This window comes from Harpia harpyja, chromosome 21 (assembly GCF_026419915.1).
Source record: "Harpia harpyja isolate bHarHar1 chromosome 21, bHarHar1 primary haplotype, whole genome shotgun sequence".
NCBI classification, from domain to species: Eukaryota; Metazoa; Chordata; class Aves; order Accipitriformes; family Accipitridae; genus Harpia; species Harpia harpyja.
In genome coordinates this window covers 9,041,677-9,062,011 of record NC_068960.1, presented here as the reverse complement: position 1 = coordinate 9,062,011, position 20,335 = coordinate 9,041,677, and the positions used below count along the sequence as shown (strand labels likewise).

General features: G+C 36.2%; 1 protein-coding gene across 2 annotated transcripts in view; it reads left to right on the top strand.

Moving 5' to 3' along the window:
• The window catches only part of VWA3A (von Willebrand factor A domain containing 3A), a 37,266-nt gene extending 17,834 nt beyond the window's left edge, over positions 1–19,432 (top strand). Inside the window, exons 18-33 of one of the 2 annotated variants that reach the window (XM_052773391.1) lie at positions 624–768; positions 1,787–1,985; positions 2,434–2,504; positions 3,544–3,702; positions 5,185–5,275; positions 6,372–6,482; positions 7,009–7,106; positions 7,257–7,409; positions 8,093–8,201; positions 8,956–9,100; positions 9,615–9,759; positions 10,820–10,971; positions 13,423–13,549; positions 14,159–14,256; positions 15,691–15,754; positions 17,006–19,432. In XM_052773391.1, the coding sequence (XP_052629351.1) occupies positions 624–768; positions 1,787–1,985; positions 2,434–2,504; positions 3,544–3,702; positions 5,185–5,275; positions 6,372–6,482; positions 7,009–7,106; positions 7,257–7,409; positions 8,093–8,201; positions 8,956–9,100; positions 9,615–9,759; positions 10,820–10,971; positions 13,423–13,549; positions 14,159–14,256; positions 15,691–15,754; positions 17,006–17,011 (1,873 nt within the window). In that variant the 3' untranslated portion in view covers positions 17,012–19,432. Of the gene's footprint in view, positions 1–623; positions 769–1,786; positions 1,986–2,433; positions 2,505–3,543; positions 3,703–5,184; positions 5,276–6,371; positions 6,483–7,008; positions 7,107–7,256; positions 7,410–8,092; positions 8,202–8,955; positions 9,101–9,614; positions 9,760–10,819; positions 10,972–13,422; positions 13,550–14,158; positions 14,257–15,690; positions 15,755–17,005 lie in introns of those variants that run through there. The other variant, XR_008232890.1, reaches the window with a different exon arrangement.
• The last annotated feature ends 903 nt before the right edge of the window (positions 19,433–20,335 follow it).

Sequence of the window (20,335 nt, the reverse complement as noted above, 5' to 3'; positions counted from 1 at the left end):
AATTGATAAATTTATCATATTACAAAAATAGTTTGCCATGAACTGTTCTACACTGATTATTGTTTGTGATGGTTTGTTGTGAAAACAGCATTATAAAGTCTACTATGTCCTAGTGACTTTGTATTTCATATGTATACAGAATATATATGTGCGCAGATATAGAAGTGTCTGTGTAAGAAATGCACAGGTTACATGAAGAATTGAAAACTGCTTCAAATTCAACTGGGATGTGAAAGCTAAACTATGTTATTTCCCCACATACACTGGAAACAAATCCCAGGTTTCTGTTTATGGAGTTACACCTTCAGTGGTTTCAATATACCTCTGTGGTTTCAGTTCTATTCCTGTAAGTTCTACTATATTACAATTTTTCTACATAAGAGAGAATTCTTTTATCTCTATGCTCTCAATCTTATCTTAAAAACTAGCTTGCCATGGTGGCAGTACAGAAACCAGAACAAATAATTTGGGTCATTCTGTAATCTGGTTTTGCTGTCTGTCATTGTCAAAAATTTTAGACTCCAGTGCAGTGTTACTTAAGATTCTTAGTTCTCTTTATTGCTTTAAGCAGAAACAAAAGGTTTTGTTGCTTCATTCTTTGAACTGTAAACATCATCTTTTAGGTGGGTGTTGAACTTGCAGTGCAAAGGGAGTAGAAATTTCATGAGTGCTCTCAGGAGAGCTGTGGAAGTGGACTTCAAAGACAAAGATAAACACAAATCACAAGGACTTTACCTGCTGACTACTGGAATACCTGATCAGGAAACAGTAAGTATCATCACAGGTTTTGCAACTCTTCTGTAAGTTCCTGTCAGAATTAATCTCAACTTTAGTTTTCTCTCTTCTTTTTTTTTTTTTTTTTTTTTCTTTCTTTTGGCTAGTCACCATACCTTGTTGGCAGAATACTTCTCCTTTACATATCTAAGCCAGCACAACTGTCAGGATCTCAAACTTCCGTGTCTGCAGTTGCTATTCATGTGTTGGAGGTAGTGATTATTAATAATGTGTGAATCATAGAAGATTCAAGAGGTGTTTTTAGGATTCCTTTCCCACTCCAGCTCTGGCCATCATTTCACAGCAAATTTCTGGGTTTGAACAAACCAACTCCAATTTTTCTTATGATATCGTTTCCTTATAACTCACAGGAACAAAGCCACAAATAATTTTATGGTGGAACACCATAGTATGCTATGTAGAGACAGCTCCTACTTTTAGTAACAGTAATCTATTGTTTGGATATATGTTCATAGTGCATGGGCTCTGTGGCTGTTAAGCCACATGCACAGCCTAGAGTTTCTGAACGTACGGTAATCCAACTGGAATAACCGTGCATGTACAGTAGAGTGTCTCTTGCTTTTGCTACTGAACTTCTGGAAATTCTGTGCAAACCTAAGAAATCATTAGAAGCCAATGTGGATAACAAGAAAACAAAGGATGTGTACAAAATGGCAAATGAATAGTTCCATCCCTACTACTTTGCTTCAGTGCATGGCTACCTTGAAGTCCATGACCTGTGTCTTTGATTCCCATAGCTACCCCGATGCTGTTGCCATTGTCACTAGTAATAGCGACAGTTTTTGTGTGTATGCATGAATTGAGGGAGGCATTCAGCTACTCAGGGTATGTTCCTGTACTGAATTGCTGAGGTTGGGAGTGTTTGTACATCAGTTTAGGAACCAGTGGAGTAGATGGAAGCTCATCTGAGGTAGAGGGTCACTACTGATTTCCCCCCCCCCCCCCCTTTTTTTTTTTTCCTTTTTTTCTTTTCCCCTTCTCTGTCTTCCAGCACACAGTCAGTGCATATGTGGCTGAAGTTTGCAGAGGTTTTGATTTGCAGCTTCATGTCTGTTTGTTCAGTGTAATGGAGGACATTGACTCCAATAGGATTATGCCAGCCCGCTATGCTAACCCAACTGAAACTGCCATTGCTTTTAAAGAAATAGTACAGGCAGCCAACGGGAGATTTCATTGGTTTGGAGAAGCAGGTATGTGAAAAGGAAAGTCAGCATGTACTTCTTTTTCATTAATTAAATAATATTTATTAACGCTTTTTCTCCCCCCGGTCAAGTTGTTTACTTTTTTAGGATGTGATAATGCTATACTAGCACTGAGATATAAACAGAGGACCTAGTTTGATTGAGGCTTTCAGTTGTATTGCAGAATATTATAATTGCAGCCTTAATGCAGGAATTTTTTTTTTTTTTTTTTTTTTTTCTATTTGAATTCACTATTTTCTGCTAGATATTTTAAAGATGCGCATTTAAAATATAATTTCTGATGTGGTAGGTCCAGACTGCCTGGCTTACAGGAAACAAAGGCTTTTTGATTCTTTCAATTGATATTACATGCTCTGCACATTGTTGTACACTTAAAAAAAGATACATTTTGTACACTTAAAAACCCCATACTGATAAGCATATATTTGGTTATCAGGTATTTTTGAAAGTGATGATATCACTATTATTGTGTCTGAAATGGAAAAAGCAAACAACTACTCCCAAAAGGTATGAATTATATGTATCTTTTTAAGTTACATTTTTCTTCAGAAAGAAGTTCAACACTGTTCAGCTGACAATGCAGAAGACTGGACAAAAATAAAATCCTTGTAATATGGGCAGGAGTGCTCTAGAGTGTGAGAATAGTCACTGTAGAGTAACTATGGACTAGAAAGCAGTTGTACAATAGCACTGCAGTGATTGGTGTTGGAGTGGCCATGATTCCTTATCAAATACAAGGAGTTTACAATTGAAGTGATTCTCCTTTTTGTTGCCAGTCCTATAATCCTATGATTAATTCTTCTCAAGTGTAATTAATTGTCCATTATATTTATATATATAAAAATATATTTAAAAGTTTTATATATTATATAACAAATATATAATATTATGTTCCTGTAAGTCACAGTGGAGGGAGGGGTTGTCGTTGGCACGATACATTCGTTCAATTCTAAAACAATTGTTTTCTGAAGTGTAATGAAGGTGTAGAACTAGACCATATCTCTTCATATTACATGCATACGAGTTTTTCCAAAGATATCTAACAGAGTGACTGAGGCAGTATAGCCAGCCTGGCAGTACAGTGGTTGTTTCTTACAAAAGTGTGATTAGAAAGATATATGCAGTGAGATATTTGTCCAGAGATCTGAGCACCTTGTTACATGCAAGTCTGAGTCACAGAAGTAATTTTAAAAAGAAGAGTTGGTGGATATTCAATGGGATCTTAAAATATTTTGTTATTATTTAATAGTTGCATATACTTGGTTCATCTTCTTCCAATTTGTTCTGGTCTTGGTATGCATACTGTTGCCTTTTCTTTTAGAACGTTTGCTCAGAGCAGGGAGGATTTCACTCTTACGTTGTTTGAGCAAGCACAGCATGAAGGGGTTCGTATTCAGTTAGAGGTGTTAAGCATTACCAGATTAATAAATTTGGTATGAATTTTATTTATTAGTAAAGTGATAAATATAGAATACCTGTCTTTGAAATGTCATTTACTTAAGTTTCACGTATATGAATTACTAAACAATGTGAACTTCCATTGCAGTGTGCCTTCCTAGTGGAATCCTTAAAGCAACGTTCAATGAATCAGTCTGTTAATCCATTTGTACCAGAAGAGGACTCAAATGCGCTTACGAAGAAAGAGAAAAGAAGGCCGCAGCAGTTGCCATCTCCTAGACCCACAGCTCTCAGTCTGGCTAGAATGGTTTGAAATGGTCCTATTTTTAAGATGCTGTGTGTTTTAATTAGAGATCCTACCCAACTATCAGATGCTGCTTTTTGTGAAAGAAGTGCTTAGGCTGAAAGTTTGAAGGAAGTAAAAGAGCACTGTGATAGTACTCTGAATTTACATTTTAATTTGCATTCAAAATGCTACATAAACAAAAAAGTACATCTTATTAACTCCTGCTAAGTAATTAATTATAATGGAACCACACTGTAGTGTCTAAAATTGTCTAAATAATTCCTCCTCTGAGCTTAAAAATTTAGTGTTTAATGAAAGCAAAGGCAAAGCAGAAATGTGCTTTATTAAGTTATGTCAATTTTACAAGTCCTTCTAGCAGGTACTGAATTTTATGGTATCCTGCTCATTTACAGATGAGAGAGCTGCAACTGAGTAACATGCTTTTGGCCACACAGAGAGCCAGCATAAAACAAGAAATACAATTCAGGATTTGTTTCCTGCCCGCTGTGCTTATTTCCGTGGAGTTACGCTACTGAGTCCTTTGGGATTTTGCTAATGTTTTCCTTGCTAATTTTGACTGTGTATGCATCTGTTTTGAGTGGGTGTGCAGATCTCTGATATACATAAATGGCCAGTGCCAGTGCTTACCACTTTGGTGTATAAATGACTAGATACAGAACTGCCTATTGCAAAGGATGTACTTAACTTTTGACCTTACATTTTCATGTCTCATGTTTGAAATGGGCATGGCACTCTTAAGTGTAGGTGTGTTCATGTTGCAAAGACTTTTGTAGGTAAGCTCAAACAGGTCTTCCATGCTATTTTATCAAAACCAGTATATTGTCAACAGCTCTTCACAAATGCAGGAAAAAAGTAATCACTCAGAGATACGACTACATAGCATAGTTTTACAGGGATTAAACTTGTAGAAAACTGATACAGGTTTGTCTGTAGATGTTTGGTGGTTTTTATAGTAGGGCTGTATGTTAAATTAGATGTCAGTTACTTGAAGACTCTGTGTCACAGCAGAAGTCTGATCCTACAGTAGGGTTAAATGAGTGTTCATGTTGTTTAGTAGACTGCGCAGCCCCTAGAGGGTTGAGCCATACATAAAGGAAAAATTACTGTTGTCAGCACTAGGTTTCCAATATTCAATAAAATTCTGAGGAAAATACTGTTTTCTATAAAACAGTGCCATTACCATACTAGACTGCTCCTTCAGGTGGCAAAAATGGTCCAAACTCATCTGCCTGTAGATGTTAGTCTTTAGCTTTATGGCAGCAGATGAAATTAGCAAGATAATTAGAACAGAGCAATTAGAGTTACTTAACCTAGCAAGAAATCGCAAATTAACAAGTCATCATGGCAATCTGCTGACTTTTTAGAAGAGCCAAAGTAAAACAGGAATTAGAGAATAATGAAGGATAGTTCCAGTTTTGATTAATGCAGTTATGATCCAACTAAAATACTTTTAAAATTTTTTTTAATTATATGTGCTTACAGTATATTAAAGACAATCATGGTGCAGAGAGAAGTACTTCCATAAACATACTGGCATGGCGTCCTACTAGTGCCAAAGCAGGAATTCCACCAGGTATGTACGGATTAGAGGCTTTTTGTCTTCACTTTCTTTGGGTTAAAAGAAAATACTAAATTAGAGCTTTAATTTAAGGTTTAGAAACACTTGCAATTTTAATCTTTAATCAGACTGATATGAAACTTTGCAGTTGTTTTGCAATTACTTAGGTATGAGTTTTAGCTGTATTGTATCTAGCTTTCTTTTAGGTTGTGAGCAGAAGGAACATTGCACAGCTGTATAGCTATTTCCAGGTCATATGATTGAACATCCATCCTATATCAGGAAATGTCAAATGTGTGTGGTGGAAAGTAGAGCCCTGCTTTGTCTCATGCCTGAAGCCATAATTAGAACCTTGCTTCTCTTGGTTTTCAATTCATACTACTTTTTTTTTTTTTCAAAGGCTCAACAATTCAGAGATTTATTATGTTATTAGTTCAATATATATATATTTCTGCTAACACTGTTAGATCCCATCATAATAAATGTGCTGTTCCACTTGATTTATTTATGATCCAGTAATGAAGGAAAAAAACCCACAAATGTCAGGTTATCTGAAGTGCTGACTCTTGCAACTGCTCCTGATATATGAAGCAGCTCTTAAATTAATTCCAGTCACTGTTGGTCCCTTAAAGTCCAATTCCTTTCTCCTCCATTTTTGTAATTTTCCTGGGTATCTTTGCTAACATTTGCAATTTTTTTTTTTTTTTGCATTAATTTGAGTCTTGAAAGCTACTGATTTGTTGAAATGAGATTGTTGATATGTAGCAGTGTTTACAAATCTGGATTCATATTTGCATACGAGGTACTTTGTACAATGTTAATTGGCTTTTCCAACAAATACTATGTTTATTGTAAACCCCTAATCTTTTCAAATTATGCCCTGTGACATTCTTCCTGATGGTAATTTATAAATTTGTAAAGGTTTTGGTTCCATTTCTATGAAAGTAGCATAAGTAGTTCTATAATATGGATTTTTCTTAACCAGTATCTAAAAATTAAGTATTTATAATTGTGGTAATAGGAAGTTATGAACTGAAGAATAGGGTTGCATGTAAGAGTTTTATCTAGCTGAAGTAAGCTAACATTTTTTTATATTTTTATTAATTTGTAGCACAAACAATAAAAGAATGGCCTCAGACTAACAATAAAAGAAAGCATAAACCAAGGAAGCAGCCAGAGTTTTCTGTGTCCGTATTTTATACTGATAAAGGAAGAAATGTGGGTACGTCTTACCAGGATATGATGATGAAGCCTTTTCATTATCAGCATCTTTATTATAAAACTTTTAGGATGTTAAGTCACTGATAATCAGTGTGCTTTAAATAGTGAGTGGAAGTGAGTTTCACTTATCAAATAGTGGTGGGGTTTTTTGGTTTGATGTTTGGTTTGGGAGGGGTTGGCTCTTTTTGGGTGTTTTGGTTTTGTTTGGGGGTTTTTTTGGTAAAGTCCTTTGGGATCTTTTGGTCAAAGATGCTCTAAGGAAAAATGCTGTCATCATGGTTTAGATGATTACAGAAGACTTGGTTTGGAATTTTCTGAAGGTGACAATTTTTAAAAATAAGTGATTTTTTTAAAGTACTTCAATATATCAAACTCGGCTTTTTTTTCAAATGTGGAATTGTGTCTGAAATACTAGTCTGGGTTTTGGGGTGGTTTTGGGGTTTGTTTATTTTTTAATCAACAGATTCAAAAGGGCTATGATTTAAACCTAAGGTTCCCAATATTACTTTGTTCATTTTCTTAACTAGGTACAGTATACCGAAAGTATCCAAAGATAATGTGCGTAAGAAAGTCTGTTCCCTCTGTTACATTGCCAAAAAAAGAGGAAATCTGTTCAAGCAAAGAGGTATTTTGCTCCTTACTAGGAAATTGCCATTTTAGAATTATCCATATGAATTAATGTGAACATGTTAGTTGTGATTCTGTACAATGTATTATTACTTAAACTGTCTAATATTTACTAACAACCAATTGCTCCATTTGTTTGTCTTACAAGTGGCTGACCAAGTACAGTATTAAAAAGCTTAAACTGGAATTGCCCAGACTGATGTTTGGTCCAGGCTGTACTCACCAAAAGAAAACTGTGGAGTCTCTGCACAAGAAAGTATCGGCAAAATACTGTTCTATCTTCCCTAGTGTAGAAATCAATGTAAGCTTTTGCAGATGTCATATACCTACAACATTGAAAGGCTTTGTATTTGTTTAAGACAATGCATGTTGATCAATGTTTGTGGCTTGGCAGTGTGATGTTCCCTCCACTATTCCCTGTTCTTTTTTCTAAATGACCCTTCTGTTAGAAAGCTAGAGGTCTTTTATTCACCACAAAAAATACTTAGTATGTTTGAAGTGCAAACTGCATGGGATCTTTACAACATATGGCATCTCCTCTGATCATACAGTGTGAAAAATAATTTTAAAATTTTAAGTAAAGCTTTTAAAAATTATATGTGAGTCGAAACTGGGAAGATGTTCGATCTTGACTGTTTGGGTTTGTGCAATGACTGGAGAGAAGCATAGAAAGTTAAGTCCAGGATATTATTGCTCTATTATATCTATAAAACTGTCAGAAATAATGAACCAATGCACCTGTCCAGTCAAATTATATGATTTTGTTGCCCAGCATAACTGGCTGAGATGAGAACTAGGCTTTCCTAATTTGGGTAAACCAGTTATTTAGTAGCAACAGAGTCGCAAAAATTTTCTTACACTATTTCATAGAGGTAAAGACAAAAAACCTTATCTCCCTGATTTCTAATGCAGACATTGCATATATAGCAGCTGAGCTCAAATCTCTTGAAGTAAGATGCTTTTGTACAAACTGAATTTTTCCAGGGGGTTGTGAAACATCTGCAGTTTCAATCTAAAGAACTGGAAATCTACACTGAACAACTGGAGAAAGTATTGCAGCGCTATATACAAAGAATACAGTGGCTTCTGTCAGGTATTGGTGTGCATCCGTTTTTCTACAAAGCACGACTTAAACATATGTTAAATCTTCTTGTCTACTATTTCTAATAGAATAAATCTGACCATAAATCTGGACCTCAAATATGAATAGAGATCATTGTTTTGCATTTTGCTGAAATTTTAAAATGTATCTTTATGACAATAAAATAAGAATGCAAGAGAATTCAGCATCTGTGTAGCTGATGAACATCTAGCTTCCTGTGAACTAATTAGGGCTGTGGTGTAAGTTTTAGTTTTTTGTATGTCGTGTTCATGAATACAAGGTTCCTGGTGTCAGAAGCTTTCTATCAACAGAATATATACAATGACATATACAAGCAAAATTAGCTTTTCTGTTTCTTCTGCTAAGAATGTGCCCTATTTAGAAGTTCAGCATCACTGCTGGTGAGAAGTACTTTGATCCCTCTGTTGCTTATAAAGATCTTTGTTGGGAAACAGTTTAATTTTTTGCTGGATTTTAAAGTAGGAGCTACAAATTATTTAACGCAAGTTGCTACAATTGGCTAGTAATTAATGCTTGACAGTGCTAGATTTGAAATGGCAAAAGATTTTTCTATTATTAACCTTTGAACTACCTCATTTCCACACAGATTAGAATTTATTATGTAGAAATATGCCCAGAATAACCCCTAAAGACTGAAAATTTTACAGTATGCTCAATAAAATAATATGTTCAATAAAAAAAGCCTGTGTAATGACACTTAATTAGTTTTAATGTTCTGGCCCAGGAAGCCGAAGATTGTTTGGTACCATTTTAGAAGCAAATGTCTGTGTTTTGATTGATACATCTGGTTCCATGGACCCATATTTGCCACATATCACAAAAGAACTTACCTCTCTTATCTGGGAACAGCTGAGAAAAAATGAAGTCAGGTATGATGAACTACTGATAAAGACTGAAATCTGCACTACTTATTATTACATAATAAGGTTACTTAATAATTACAAATAATACAGTACTGAAACACAGTACAAGTAATTATTATTTGTTAGTGCATAATATGCATGTGACATGAACTGCTTTTTCTGTTCTTTTTAACCAGTTTTTAATTCTGAGCTCTTTAAGATTTGAGCCTCATTTGCCATAGGCTGATGCTGTTTATCCTTTTGGGCTCACCATTCCCATAGATTTTGTCTTCCTGCAGAGTGAGACATGCTTTCTGACTCTTCCAAAGCTGAAGACCTTAATCCAATACTAGGCTCTTGGTTTTGGTTTTTTGGTTGCTTCTGGTTTTGTTTGGGGGTTTTTTATTGGGTTTGGGTTTGTGTGTGTTTGGCTTTTTGTTTTGGTTTGGGTTTGTTGTTTTTTTAATTTCAAAACAGGCTTATCTGAAGTGACTGATAGTATTTGTTAGGGTTACATGTTGTGGGCCATCTTTCTCCTCAGGTTTAACCTGCTGAGATTTGCAGAAAACACAGAGAGTTGGAAGGAGTGTCTTGTAGAGGCAAATGATCAAACATGTCATGATGCTGTGCAGTGGGTATCCAAATTCCACGCTCATGGTAATACATGCATCCTTATGGCTTTACAGGTTAGTAAATTGTGTACCGTATTTTGGAGAAGACATTGTATCTTGTGATAAAACACTTCCATCTGACTGATAATATTTTAGGAAAATTACTTGGTCAAAGCATACAACATTTTTATGTGCAAAACACTGAACAGATCTGGAATCAAGCTACTGTTCCTGTCCCCAGGGCTCATAGATACTAGAATTCATTGCTCATACTGAGTGTAAGAAAAATGTGAAATATCAGTAGTTGCATTAATGTTTGTGTTCAAAGAATACTGGAGAGAGAAAATAGCCAGTTGCTCAAAATTCTGTTTATGTACAACTGTGGCTGTGATATATTTGCTCTGGGCCAAACAGGGATTTTAAAGAAGCAGTGTTTGTTGGAATCACATGGGCATTGAGTGTAATTCTTGAACTTCAGTAACAGGTGAAGAAACTTTTCTCCTATAAAAGTTCTCAGTGTAGAAATCAACTAGTCATAATAATTTAAAACAGAGACTGAAAGAACTTGCAATTTCATGAGATTTAAAATTTGAATAAAAAAAGAAATGTTGCCTTAAATGAATGATTCTTCTTCCAGACACCCTTGCAGAATCTCTTTATAAATTTTATGGAATTCATCATGAATTAAGTTCAGTAGAACTATAAGGCATGTCTGTATTACAAAAATGTCCACTGAGTCAATTACCGTAGCAAGTTTTCATAATAGAAAAAGGCCAAGTCCTAGTGAGCCTGATTTTCAGACATTAAGCATCTTTAACTGCCAAACTGTGATGTAAAAATCTTCTGTCAGCAGTTCTCCAAAACCAGTTAATTTGCTTATTTCAGTGAGTCAGTTTTTGGTGATGCCCTGCTTATGATTATATTGCCTTATGCTACAAATTATCTACTTGTTTATTTTTCAAAATTATATCCTTGATCTCTTTCATACTTAGTGAAAAGCAAAAGACAATAATAACTTGATTAATGATGTAGTAAATATAAAACTATCTTAAATCATTGGAATAGTGTTTTCATTCTTAAGTATAACTCTTCGTATAAATGTACTAATTATTTAAGCTTATTTTCTGCTTTTCAGAAGGCTCTCAGTTTCAAAGGTATAGAGGCACTGTACATATTGACTGATGGAAAACCTGACACCAGTTGCAGTCTGATTTTGAAAGAAATTGAAAGACTGAGAAAGAAACAAGATATTAAAATCCACACCATTTCTTTTAGCTGTACAGACAGGTATATGATATTTTGCAAGAACAACAACAACAAAACCTTTAAAATTACTGGTTTATTTATTGTCAAAAGGCTGTGTTACCAAAATGGGCCACGTGCTCAGTTCACTGAACACCAGGATTGAGCTAGACATTCATGCATACGGGAACTGGGAAGGCTGTTCTGACACAGGTAATTGCCACATGGCCTTCATCTCCCACAGCTTATGTCCTTGAGAGAGTTACCTCCACACACACAAAGAAGTGATATGCATCACCAGTCTGCAATACTGAGGTCGTTCCTGTAGTTCTATCATTAGTCTATCATATACACATCCCTGTAGAGGCATAAGAAGTTAATACACTGACCTGGACTGGAATCGGGAGCACTGGGAAAGTGCTAAAGCCAGCCATAGTGGGGTGTTGGTTAAAGACAGATCTCTGGATGTTCCTTTTCGGGGGTCTTTGCATGGTCCAGAATTGGGAACCATGATACAATATCAAAAAAGTATGCATTCCTCTAGATTTTAATTCATGACTGTGCCTGTGTGATGCAGGGAGCAGATAGCCAAACAGGCCACCAGTTCTTTCTAGAATAGGTGCGTGTCCACATTGCCACCTCAAAATGCAGTAGTTGTCTAAGGTCTTCAGGAACTCAGCCTTGCCTGCCAGCCCTCCTGTCCCAGTGGCAGTCATGGGGTTAACAACTTCTGGGTAATGCCTTTGGGTTATCCAGCTGCCATGAGAAATTTTTGACCCTCTCATAGCACAAGCTGACAAGCAGTGTTGTTTCTGTTAGGTCCTAGGCTGCATCCTGCTGAACTGTGAGGTGGATGTTGCCACAGCAATGGAAAAGAGCTGTAAAAAGAGATTAAAAAGCATAAGAAATAAAAGGTTCAGGAAGGTGAACATGCAACAGAAAATATGGTCATAGGAAAGGCAAAAGATTTCAAAGCAGGAGTGAGGATGGATGAGGAAAGACCAGCAGGATCTCGAGGAAAGACCAGCAGGATCTCAAGGAAAGCTGAGAGATGATAGTCATGAGAAAATAGGGAACACACGATGGTTGGGCCATTCTGTAGCGCTTCAGGGTGTTCTCAGAGCTCTGGATGGTTCAGGAGTCATCTGTGGGCATGTCTGCTAGGTGTACACGGGAGAATGTTGTGCTAGTACAACCACACTAATACCTGATAAAATGTTGAAAGCATATGTGCACTGGAGTTTCTAGATGAGTCTCCTGCTAAAGTAGCATAGTTTGCACACAACAGAGCTACTGTGAGAGCTAAACCAACATGTGACAGACAAAAATAATTGGGGGATTTGCTTCAAAACTCCATTACTGTTCCAAATTAAATTGCCCAGATCCTATAGTGCTATGGTAGCTAATAGACCTTAAATCCCTCAAAAGATGACAGTTTGGATGTCATTCTTCAAGCCATTAAGGGGAGAAGTAGTGGACTTCTTGATACCTAGTCTGTGACCTTTGTGATTTTGGAAGTGAGGTTTGACAGGAAGAGTGTTACTTTATAAGCTTTTATATATCTTCCTTCCTGGTAAAAACTTTGAATTATGGGCCCTAAGTTGAAAAGGCCACTTTAAGTATTTATGAAAAGTCTTTTAATTCTGAATATTTTGAGTTAATTTATTTGCATATCACTTGGTTAACTGGTCAGTAGCCAATAATTGTCTGTTAAGGAAATCCGCTTATATAATAATGGAGATAATAATTTATAATAATGGAAATAATAATTTATAATGCCTTATAAATAAGGGAGAAAGATGTCACTTCTGACTATGAGTTACTCTGAAACAAAATCTGCTGCTTCCTTTCGAAGAAATGTAGTGATTTGTGGAGATTTTAGTGTCCAGAATGGAATCAATCCTTACAGCTTACTTGAAATTAATGGACATGTGACTATTTTTGACTTTGCAATGCTAGTACTTGGGAGACAGGACTCTAAAATGATGTATAAATGGCAGTAAAAGTGTGTGATTTAGCATACTTGCAATAAGAATACAATAACAACTGTACTAGTTATCCTAATGGTTCTCATTGGTCAATGAGAAGTAATAGAGGCTGGGGCAAGAGAATAAAATATGGGGCATGCACAAAATGTTCTTTCCCTTTATGGAGTCTCCCAGCTTTTGGTTTTCTTCCCGTGTGTAAAATATTACTGCCCTTTACCTGCTAGCCTGGCTTCTGGATTTCTTGGTTTAGTTTCTTTTTTTGGTTCTGTTGCTACACTGAACCTATTGTCCAAAAATAGCCTGTCTTTGGAGGTTATGACAGCTAAGCAGTGTATATTCTTCATGAGCAATTGATAGATAGAAACTATACAGAAGTTTATAATCATGTCCGCCAAACTATTTGTTTTGATGTAATATTCTTTGAGGAATTCTTAGAAATTCTTCTTCTATTGTTCTTGCTTTCAGGGAAATAATTTTCATAAGTAACTTACTACTTTGTTGTTAACAGAGGAGCTAATGAATTTCTGAAGAAGCTTGCTTCCCAAACAGGAGGGCGCTACCATTGCAGTTTTGGAGATGTGGATGGACAATTAGCAGCACACAGAATGTTGACAGCGGGGCTTGATGTTGAAGATGTATGTTAAATAGATTGGTTTTGTTGGGTTTGGTTTTGTTTCATTTCAACTTAGTTCTTCATCAGTAGTCAAACTGCATTTAAAAAAGAAAAATCATGAGAAAAATAAATACAAGACTCCTAAGATAACTTCACATTGAAACCGAAAGGAGAAATTTTAATATATGGCTTTGCCTCTCTGCTAGCTGGCTTGGTCAGGTGACCAAACCCATGAAACAAGTATACAATGGAATACAGTTTTTGAAAGAGAAGCAAAAAAAAATCTTGTATCTGGACACTGGGTTTTAAGCTAACTTTATCTTTTGCTGTGCCCTCTTACCCTTACCATCTTTTATTTTATTTATGTAATTGTAAAATCCTCATACAGTGTTCAGCATGTGAATGCTCCAGCAGGAGACCTCAGGGATTGCCAAAGTAGAAAAACACATTAATGAACAGAACCATATTCAATACAGAGTTGCTCTGCTCTCCCCTGGTAAGACCAAGACCTTCTCTGCAAGTAGATAGGAGTAGGGAGATTTAGAGCTTAGGCTCAGTTAATTAAGTTGGTAGAAATTGAAAATAGTAAGTAGATGCAGGTTAAAGTAGAATATTTTAATTCTGTTTTCAGGATCCAGTTTTCCCGTACTTTGAAGGAGATGATTTAAAGAAACTTATTCAAGAAGTAGCAAAAGCTAGAAGTTTCTTGAAACAGGCAAAATCTTTGAGGTGAGTATTTATCAAGAATCTTTCAATAATTGCTTTTTTATTTCATGAAAGGACGACAAGAATAACTGGTTTCCAGTGTCTGCTATGTAAAAAAGAATTGCTGTTTCTTTCCTTGTACTGTCAAATTTAGTGTTTTTTTGAGGCTTGGAAAATGACATGCAAGCAAGCTGCTTCAGAGGGATTTACTTTTAAGGTCTTACACAATTAGCTACCATCTGTAGTAAAGGATCTGAGCAGATTCTAACAATGTGTTAAACTTTAGGGTTGTTGTTTTCTCTCAGTTGTTGTCCCTCCATTTCTTACATCAAAGAGAAATTACATTAAGTTGTTCCTCTCCTTGCTGAGTTCTGTCATCTGCCAAATTGATGTATTTCTCTTGGTATATATTGTTAAAAGAGAAAATTGACTCTTGTTAATGTGATGCAATGTTCTTTTTAGTACCTATTCCTTTAGTATGACTTCTTACTCAGAAATGCAAATTACTTTTATTTTCTAAAATCTGTATGGGCTGCTTCTATCCTACCTCATCCTGATTTCTCTAACTGCATCACCATCCATTCTCTGTCTGCTAGAATTATGTTCTCTGCATGGAATAATGTGAGATCTTTCTTCTGTTCTCAAACAATCCCATCTCAAACCCAAGGGAAAAAGAAACTTCATATTGAGGGAGGATGTGGAAGAGAAAGAAAGAGAGACCAACCTGAAGAGTGTTGGCAGAACATTCTTATTCTATGGAGAGAGAAGGAAGCTGAAAATTACAGTGAGGAAGGAAAGAGGGGAAGACACAGGACAAACTCCGGTAGCCCCAAGACTTAATAGGGAAAGGAAAAAGATTAAAAGTCAAATTAATTAGGAAAGCAGAAAAAGACTGACATTGAGAGATGAGATCTTTGAGAGGAGAATGATTTTGTCAGACCCTTGGGTAAATCAGGAAATGTAAGAGTTAAGAGGAAGGCTTAGGGAATCTTCCCAGAAAAAGGCTAGTAGAAACTTTACAGGTCTTTAGAGGCAAAGAGAAAGGGAGATTGATAGTAACTTGAAAAGTAGAGCAGCATATCCCTGTTGGCACTGCATGCCATCTGTATCTGAGTAGACTGAATTGGCTCGAGTGGCACACCATTTCATGGTGCTTCTGGTATCATTCAGAGCTAGCTTTGATACCTGCCTAGAACTGGAGTGAAGAACAGTTAAATTGTATTGATTGTTATGTTTCTTCATTGTTACCCTTCCTAACTGCCAATCCAGAACCAGAAAGTGCCATTTCAATAGTAATAGTGGACAAAAGTACTTGCAAAGAGCCTTAAAATGCATTATACCTCCTCAATGAAAAGATTTCTGTTGCACAAGGACATGGCTAAACAGAGATACAAAGCTACTATATGTCTCCATGAAAAGCTGCTGTAATTCTTTGGGGTTTGTTTCTCTTTCAAACAGGTTATTACTACAAAAATGGAATATAAAGCAAAAGGACAATTCTGGCTTTAAAAAAAGTGCTCAGGTAAATAGTCACCACAAATAGATCATAGTTTATATATAGTTCATATGTTACCATAGAAGAATAACACTTCATAAGCCTAACATAAAATGTGTTAATTTCCAGCAGTGGAAACTTTTTTTCCCAAGTTGAAAACATTTGTAATGATTTTAGTTCTTAGCAGAGCTAGTCCACAAAGAACAGAGCTATACACAAAGAACAGTTCAAAGAGAACTTTGGATATTTGGCGTGAAAGGAGCAAGGCAGATGTGTATTTGTAGTTATTAATGGTTTAGCTCTTTCTAAGAGCAAACAGCTAAACACATTAGAGGGTTAGGACCAGTTACAATGGCTGTAATAACATTTGCTACATGGACTGCATGATTTATCAGTTAAATGAACAAGGCTGACTGAAAAAAGACCCCGCTGATAGTAAAGACAGCCTCGGCAAACACTGGATTATTGTTACAAAGTTGTGGGAGAGGCAGCTGGACAAACTAAACCTCTGGCAGAGCCAACCTGCTGCTTTTAAATTGGCAAAGTGAAAATTACAGGAGAAGAGAAATTACTGGGTGGAAGTACATTCTCAGGGTTAAACAGTACAGAAGCATTTGTCACAGAGCTGTTTGAGGGGGAAAAAAGTGGACACGCAGACAACTGCAGAGAGTTGCACTAGAGAACTTAGGCCTGCCAAGATATTCCTCAAGGAATTGTGTAAGGCAGATAGATACATAGTGAGACTGTTTTTTAAATCCTTGTTTCTATAGCTGTAGTTTGTATTTTGGTTTACAAACATTGCCGAGTCATTCAAAGAGAAGGAAAAAAAAAAATCCAGTCAGATCCGCTGGTTAAGAATGCTTGCTTCATGGAGAATGGAACCTGGAGCCTGGTCAAGTATGTGCAGAGTTCAGCATGTAAAGGCCGATGACTAAAGAGAGAAATGCTTGGTGAGGAAACAGATACATAACCATTCTGTAGTAGCAAGAAAGTTGTTACAGGCATGTAGAGACAGACGCTAGTGTTCCACAACCATCTGTCTGTATAGGTAAACTATATTGTTTGTAAAGTGTATAGGAAGAGGCATTCCTGTTAATGTACTTCAGAAAGTACATAGCATTGTAACACAATTAAACACGTAAGTGAGGAAAATTGAAAGTTAATCAAGTTAATTTATATTGGTTTTCCATTACCATTTTGTCAAGGGTGATGGTCAGCCTATGCAGTTTATATATTTTGAATTGTATTTTTAAAACTATTCATGTGCTTGACTTCTAGGATTAAATTTTAGACCAAGAAAAGACGCTGAAGAGGTTTGGAGTGGTTCCACTCGCCTGCTTCTTTTCAGAGTGTGCTTAAAGCTTCCAGCTTCAAGGAAAGAGGGAAGATGTATTCTTTGTTGTCTCTGAACTTCTGGCAAGAGAAGTTACAGATGATAAGTGCTGTTGACTTATTCCACTTGCAGACTTTGCAGGACTCAAAGTAAATCAAGCCCTGAACTCTCCAAAGTTTAAACATAAGTAGAAGATATTTCTCAATATAGCTAATACAAAGTTTAAGTGTCATGTATTTCTAATACAATGAGTAGTTATACAGGGTCACAATTTTTCTTTCTCTTCTATTCTACTGCATCATACTAATAATTGCTTCAATCAGTTGGTGGTATGTCCAAGATGTCTTTTTTGGCAGTTGGTTTGAGACTTGTTTGCTGGTGCTCATTATCGCTAACAGACGGGACAGATGGCTGTGATACTAGAAAGAGAATTCTTTAGCCAGTTTCACGGAAAACAAAGCTGGGAATGAATGTTTTTGCCAAAAGAAGTTTGCTAATAATTATTTCCACTCTTCGCTTTTTTTGTTGGCAGTAGAGGATATAGAGACATGCAAACAAGTAATATTGTGTTGCTCATAAAGCCTGGTTATATTTGTGTAACCAGACACTGCCAGACTTCTAAGCAATTCTGTTAAGTTCTTAGGTGTTTCCTATCCTAGAAAGATTAAAAATATGTTTGCCAGTACTGTGTAAGAAAATCCAGTTTAAGCTAACTGCAGTAATGAGGCATATATTTTTCCAGTTGATTTATGAAATACATTTTTTTTTTTTAACGAAGAACTCTGCAATGACAGCTCATTAGTATTTTTTAGGTGTTTACTGTTGTCTTTCAGAGGGTTAGGATTCATCTCAGGTGTTTAATATATGTAATATTTAATGAAATGGATTCAGACTGCAAAATTCAGATACTTGATCTGAGTTTATTCAGGAGCCATTTGCATCTCCTGAGTTCCAGCTGATGGGAGTGATTAGATATAAGTTGATATGGGAGTTACTATCTTTTCTGTCCCTCCATCTGTTTTGTCTCCATAAAGAATTAAAAATTATTTCTATCATAAAAGTCTCTTTTTAGTGTTGTATGCTCTGCAGCAGCTGACTCCTGCCTTCCATGTTAGTATCAGCCTACTGTGGAATACTGCAGTTAAAATGGTGCTTTGTGCTAGGCATCACTTTCTCTGATTTTATTAGTATGTGCATTGGTATGTGTGTAACTGCTGAGATGCTTTGATATGAAAACGTTAATTGTAAATTAATAGGATTAGTTACATTTTTATTTGGGGTATATAAATATTAGAATATGATCTCTGATAAAATGAGTGGATTTGTACTAATGGAAATGTAAAACAGTAAATCTAGGTAGAAAGGATGAGGTTTCTGTATTGCCAAAAAGAGATTCTTATTTATTCCTCGGAGGATTTAAGAAATGTCACAATACTGTAGCATAGATTCTGATACTCTTATAAAGGTCCTTTAAAAGAACCTTAAAAGGAAATATACTCGTGCAGGTATGTTAAATGATATCAGAGACTTTTTGTGAAATAAGATAGTAATGCACATGTCAGATTTTGCAAATGTGGATAAGCATCAGAATATTTCAGTGTGTTGTGTTAGGTTGCAATCTGTCACACCTCCCATTTACAGCCTCTTTTTTTTAGACTGATTGTCAATGGATCTATGTAATCCCAAGTTCACAGCAACCTACTAATACTCATCTCTTCACTCAGTTGTTTGTTTTGGTTTAGACTGGTCATTTGTTTCTGTGGGCAGAGCATAGCAAGTTTCTCTGGTTCACTTGAGTATCCTCCCAGACTTAAAGTAGGTGTTAGGAATTCAGGAGTCTTCTCTTTGCTGGTGGTATGAGCTAAGGGTTTCCAAGTCTCCTGCTGAAGACAAATGCAACTGAAAACTAAGGAACAAATGTTGATGTTAGAATTTTTGTAACCGCAGAAGCTATAAAATAGTTGGGTGTTACAGTATTTAGCCATTGCATCCCATCCAACTTCACTTCTTTTGTGTTTTCAGGCTGTAGCCTCTCCATGCTTCTGAAGCCTTCTTGTCTTGCAGGCTGGTCAGTCCTGCTATCTACTCAGAGCAGCTTCTTCCTTTAAAATGTAGTTTCTGTCTCCTGCCTATCACCTACCTGGAAACTCTCATCCTACCTGCTTCCATCAATCTGAGGGCTAATTTGTCAGGAAAACATTTTAAGGAGATGATTCTTAAGATGTGATGACCTGATTAATGGAGTGCTCTGTTAATGGCTTTTCAATGTTGATCTGTCATGTATATGTCATTTGCTTTCCTGGTTTATGCTTCCTGGAATGCAATTCCCTGTATTCAAGACATAATAAAAGAGGAGTTTTATAATTGACAAAGATGTGTATTTTTCTGCCAGCTTGTTTGTAAGTCATGTCATTGCTGTGACTCACTGAATATGTTTCTTTGAATGCAATGAATTGAAGACAAACAGCTAAACCAGTTGCTACCTTGAAGTACGTGTTCTACTCCCTATCAGAGGAGTGCTGGTTTTGCAGCAAGAGTGGGTAACTTCTGTATGGAACGGCTCATGTGCTGCCATAATTTACACTCAACTTCCAGCTGCTGTGCTACAGTTAACTGGTGCAGATGTTCATAAAAGCTTAGTGTAGAGTGGCAGTTCAGGAACTCCTTTCTGCATGGTTCAGCCATACTGGCTTCAGGGGACAACAACCTTCAGAAGAAGGGTGGGACTGCTAGGGATAGTAACAAATTAATCCATCTAAATATGCCTGAATTTGAGTCCACCCCAGGAAGTTCATGCTGCTTCTAAGGAAGATAACAGCAATAAGTGTGTGTTGTGCTGTGTCCTTTAGAATTCTGTCCAGTAAGAATTTCTCTGTGCTTTGTAAGCATGCTCTCTACTATTAGTGCGTATCTAGATTTGTAACTATAAAGTTCCAAGACTTTAGGTACCCAAACGTGTTAATACAACTAAGTCACAAGAATTTTCATGGAATTATTTTAATGCATCTCAACCAGTTAGATGGATATAGGATACTTTCATTGAACTTCAGGCCTCTGTGAAACCATCTCAAACAGATGCTTATTAGATGTTTGCTTTCTGAATAGTTTAACAAAACAGAGAGGAAGAAGGGAAAATCCAATTCCAGGAAACCTGCCAGCATCAGAAAACACGCTATTCTTTCCCTGTCTCTGTTACAATAAAGGGAATATAAGTTTTAGGTAATTATATTGAATGCACTGGTGGAACTACCGTATGAGGAGATTGATAATCCCTG